Below are 5,132 nucleotides of genomic sequence, written 5' to 3' on the forward strand. Positions count from 1 at the left end.
TGTGCATACAAAATTTCATCACTAAATCACATTGGTGGAAGTCGTGCCAAAAAAATAAAATCAGAGCCCCAAAAAGCTTTTGTAAGTAACATTTTCAGAGCATCGATTTTGTTTTTTTACCACGCCTTTCACCAATATGATTTTGCGATGAAATTTTGCATGCACAACAAACATTTGTGAAAGTATGACACAGAAATATTTCAGAATTTTTCGAATCTATTTCTATTTTTTTTCGTTTTACTGTTCACACTAGGAGCATTTGCTCCTGTGCGTAGAAACTTCATGTCCGATTGCTCGGCCTTATTTCCATGGGCCGAGCAACTAGGCTGTGAGAGAAAAAAAAACTTTTCCTCTAAAAGCATAGGAAACGCACGAGCAGAGCTCATCGTCTTGGGCGTGGCGGTGCTCTGCTCCATCGATCCCCACCCAAATCCAAGCCACGCTCGCCGGCGGGATCCTCCTCCACCACCACCCTAACTCTTCCCGCCACCGCGGAGTGTCTGGCCGGGGACTCTTGGTGCCGGAGACGGGAGGGGGGCATCGCCGGCGACCGGAGAGGAGAGGCGAGGGGAGGCTCGCGCTTCGGAAACGGTCGTTGTCGTCGTCCCGGAGCCGTGGACGCGCGCGCGGCGGGGCTAGGGGAGGCTACGGCCAGCGGCCAATCCGGTAAGCGGGCCACGCCAATGCAAATCTGGGCACTTGTAAGGATAACTGTAGGTAGGTGTGTATAGGTTCTAGGGTTACAGGGGCTCAGGGGGGAAGCTATGCAATAAATAAAAGAGAAATAATTAATAGATCGATTTTGTGTGTCTTTCTTGACTTGTTGAGTTCAGTGGAATTATGCAGTTAAACATATTGAGGTAGTTGGAAAGATAAATCCAAGAAACACACGATAATTGTAGGTGACTTTCCAAATCTTTCGAAAATTACGGTATTAAAGAAATTGGAGTTTGAAGAAAGCCCTGTAAATTTTGCGACACCTGTGGGTGACCTGCAAAAGAAATAATGTTTGCTAGGTGATACACATTTTTGCAGAGAAATATCAATGTAGATTTATGTATTTGCACCACACCATGTAAAGATAAATTTTAGCAAACCATGTAACTTCATTCTCATGAGAATAAAGTAAGGAGAACTCTAATTTCAATAGTAAGTCCATTGCAATATAATATCCAGCAAAACTGGCCTACTTTAACAAAAACCGGGCTACAAATGCTCTAGGACTGCTGTCACCGAACCATTCAATGTTCCATCGACCTTCCAAATATGGTGATTTGAAAAGTGAAACATATGTTAATGAATGAGGATCAACGAAATGCCTGTACAACAGAACTATTTTATTTTGAAATGATGATGTGAATTCTTCTCTAGGGCAAACAGACAAAGGGGTAGGGGTAGCTATCATTCGAACTTACTTCTGTTGGAATCTTGTACAGAGTTCGATTCCCCACAGTGTAATTGCCATGGATGAGCATTTCATCCTCCGCGTGCCCCCTTCTGTGGCGGAGCAGATCGAGCGCCTTATGAACGAATCCGCTGCCGGTTCATCCTCCAACCCCGAGGACGCCTCCCTCAACCTCTCCTTCTCAGGTGACCCCTGCCTCTCTTCTTCTTCGCCCCGCAAATTCTACTTCCTGTTTCCACGGGAAATTGTTGTAGAGTAGTAGAAGTGTGGATCTGAGCAACAGATACGGGTATTTCTCGGAGAATACACTGCAACAGAGACGGTTATTTGTTACATAGTTTTCTGGCGTGGCAGCATGCCAGCATGTGGTTGACGAACTATTACTTGGCATTGGGATACCCTGCCCTAGTGATATGCCGATATCTCGCACTACTGACTCGCATCTTGGTATATTGGTATGTGTTAAGTGTTCTTGGTAGTTTGAAGCAAACGGCCCATCGCCGGCCGGCCGGCGATTACACGCTTCATTGTGCTATCTCCTGTCTGAAACATGAATAAAGTGAACCGTGATTAACACTGTATTTGTTGATGCCCTATATTTGCACTGATAGGTTGGAATGTGTTGTTAGCAGATTAGTCTGTTCTAACTGTCTCATTAACACAATTCAAATGAGCGTTGCTCACACAGATTAAATAGATAATTGAAGTATCACCGTATCACAAAACTCCACACCTGCGTTGTTTATTTGTAGCTCAACAGTTGCTGCGTTCTAGATATTTATCTGCGGATGAGATGAGATCAGTTTGAAGATCTCATTTAATTGTTTTCTGTGTTTGTTTTCCCTTTTCCACAAGTTACTGGGATTGCATTAACCAGATGTGCTCAACTTGCCTTATTTATAACCAGTCTATATTGGCAACAAAAAAGAAACTTGGGTCAGTAAATATATGATTCTGAAAAACTTAGGCTTTTTCATAGTGGCATAACAGGCTCTTACTAGACAACCTCTGTAGTTATACCCTTCAAATGCTGATAAATTAATTCATGCCAAACTTTAGATGTAGCATTGTGTATGTGCATATTCAGTTTATGTGTTTCATTTCCTGTAATTACAACGCAATGGTCTCTCATGGTTTTTGAGAATACAACTTACTATAGTACTCCCTCCGTCCCATAATGTAAGATGTTTTTCGACACTACACTAGTGTCAAAAAACGTCTTACATTATGGGACGGAGGGAGTAGTATATAATTGTTATCAGGACTGATCTTTACTTAATCTTTGTCACCTTCTGGTTGATGGTATTTTTCCTCCTACAGATGATGGAAGAAGTGGCACATTTATGATTGGTAACCAGAGCTTTCCTGCATCTCTCTTGGATCTCCCAACTGTTGTGGAGTCATATAAGACATATGATGATTCATTTTTAGTTAAAGCTGCTGATATTGGTCAGGTAAAAGTGAAGGTTTGCGTATATATCTCATTAATTTGTAGGCCTTTTAATCATTTTAAACTGGAACAGATGGTAATGGTAAGAGAAGATGTTGATCCTGCTCCTGAAGAAGTTGAATACAAGCATGGACTTACTCCTCCAATGAGGGATGCACGCAGGCGACGTTATCGCAGAGAGCCTGACTTGAATGTATATATGAATTGACTACCCTTCAGCTATAATTTTTTCCATGTTGATTGAAATATACTGTTAATCAGGATGCTAAAGCTTGCATGCACTCATTTTTGCAGGCAGAGCTTGTTCACCGAGTTGAGAAGGATCTTATAAGTATTATGCATGGAGTGTCTGTCAGTATCCTTTTGGTCCGTGGGATATGCAAAATATTTCACCTTATTGCAATGGAATAAATGGCAGTAATTTGTTTCTTTCTGTACTATTTGGTTGGTAGTTTTGCACTTCCATTGTCTCATCATCAACTTCCTAATGCACAAACTGCTTGCCCTTCACTTTAGTAACCATTATGTCTATATTTACTTCCCTTGTTGATAAAGATAATGTTGTGAATCTCCTAAGCATGCCATTATAGTGATTGCGTATAGATGTTTCCAAACGTAACCTTGTTAAAAGATCGACACCGACGTTTCGGTTTTGTATCATGATTGCATTGTGTTCATTGGTCAAACCATCATAGAAAGGAAATCTCGCCGTTTGTATGCCAACCTGTCTACGTATAAAGTTCTTTAACTTGTTTGTAGAAGGTGGTGAAGGTGGGGGTGGTGAAGGTGGTGACCGCAAGAAAGCTGCACCAGCTCCTGCACCCAAGCCAGACGCTCAAGAGCCTGCTGCAAATGGCGAAGAAGCTGAGCCTGAGAGGAGTGACTCTGATGATTCGGAGAACTGAAGTGGACCAGAATAGATAGTGCAGCTGCCGTTGGCCGAGCAATCCGGTGAAATAAGCTATTCAGATCAAAGAAAGTGTATTTTTACCAAGCAAGGGCGCTTGTTGTCTTTTTAGGACCTATTGGCTATCATCTGAATAATATTAGGAGTGTGCTACTATGCATCATGGTGGAAGAGGTCATAAGGGTGATTGTAACTGCTGCTAGTTCCTGAATTTTGCACTCCAATTCTGTTACTTCGAACGACGGATTGGATGAGATATCACCATAATTTTAGTCTGGCCAATGTGCAAGAAGATAAAGGGCAGCTCAGGGTGATATCCCAAGATTATTTGTTTTACGCAAATGGTCCATCACTGGTTTTGATACAACTCTGATAGATTTGATTATCTTTTGGAAATATTCTGATGTCTGCAATAGCAGCATGTGCATATAAGTAACCATTCTCCTGATTTACCAATATGTGGAATCTCTGTTATCTCTATAAGTAAGTTTGTAACATTGCTACGCGTATGTTTTTCTTGTATATTGATGGTACTTCTGAGCATGTTCTCTTATGTTTTAAGTTGTATTAAAAAATCATGCAAATTTCTGTAGACAGTGTGGCTGTTTGTACCTCATCAGCGAATTGCTTTGCAAATTGGTCTTGATTTGCATTCTTTCCTCCTAGCCTTGTAGTGCTGCCATGATCAAAGAGGAGCTACGTGGTCCAAAAGTGCCTTTTTTTAACATAGTATAGACACAAGCGCTCATATAGGTGCGCATACACTCATCCTGATGAATGCACACACGCACACCCTACCCCTATAAGTACCTCCGAAAGTCTGAGTCGGCATATCATCTTGAAATTGACGAAGTCACTGTAGGCACCTCGTCGTCGACGGGAACGTCTCGTTCCACTGAATGCGCATCACAGGAAATCCTAAAATAAATCCAGGAATAAGTGCGAGCACCAGGATTTGAACCCTGATGGACTGGGGATACCACAGGTTGGTTCGCTGGTCCAAAAGTGCCTGCATAGGCCAAGCTCCATTGAGCTCTTTACTCTTTTTTTCAGTGAAAATACCTTTTTCACATCTAAAAAAACTGATTTTTTTTCATTTGGACATATATTTATAGTATACATGTATACAAATTTATGAACATATATAGTCATATGTGATGTACATAAAAAACTCAAAAACACAGATTAAAATAGGCTTTTTCTTTGTTGTATTTAGGGTCAGATATTTGTCTTTCTTCTGTAGCATGCAAATAATCAAATTAGTTGATGAAATTTTATACATACTTGAGGAATATGCATATGTATTTGTAGGAAAAAATCACCATTTTTTGAAACTTTTAAATATATTTTGATTTTTATTTTATTTTTCA

At 40.8% G+C, this 5,132-nt stretch overlaps 1 protein-coding gene across 1 annotated transcript; it reads left to right on the forward strand.

Moving 5' to 3' along the window:
• Window positions 1–343: 343 nt before the first annotated feature.
• Window positions 344–4,152, forward strand: LOC119337877 (transcription initiation factor TFIID subunit 7-like). Its single transcript, XM_037610104.1, has 6 exons — window positions 344–666; window positions 1,437–1,590; window positions 2,726–2,859; window positions 2,929–3,048; window positions 3,150–3,210; window positions 3,615–4,152. Exons 2-6 carry the CDS (start codon window positions 1,464–1,466, stop codon window positions 3,758–3,760), a joined length of 588 nt encoding a protein of 195 aa, XP_037466001.1. The 5' UTR covers window positions 344–666; window positions 1,437–1,463; the 3' UTR covers window positions 3,761–4,152.
• The last annotated feature ends 980 nt before the right edge of the window (window positions 4,153–5,132 follow it).

Source organism: Triticum dicoccoides, chromosome 7B (genome assembly GCF_002162155.2).
Source record: "Triticum dicoccoides isolate Atlit2015 ecotype Zavitan chromosome 7B, WEW_v2.0, whole genome shotgun sequence".
Lineage (NCBI taxonomy): Eukaryota > Viridiplantae > Streptophyta > Magnoliopsida > Poales > Poaceae > Triticum > Triticum dicoccoides.

Coding starts and splice junctions, on each gene's coding strand:
- LOC119337877 (XM_037610104.1), top strand. CDS start 1,464: ATGGATGAGCATTTCATCCTCCGCGTGCCCCCTTCTGTGGCGGAGCAG. Junction 3,049..3,149: donor GCAGAGAGCCTGACTTGAAT/GTATATATGAAT, acceptor TCATTTTTGCAG/GCAGAGCTTGTTCACCGAGT. Junction 3,211..3,614: donor TATGCATGGAGTGTCTGTCA/GTATCCTTTTGG, acceptor ACTTGTTTGTAG/AAGGTGGTGAAGGTGGGGGT.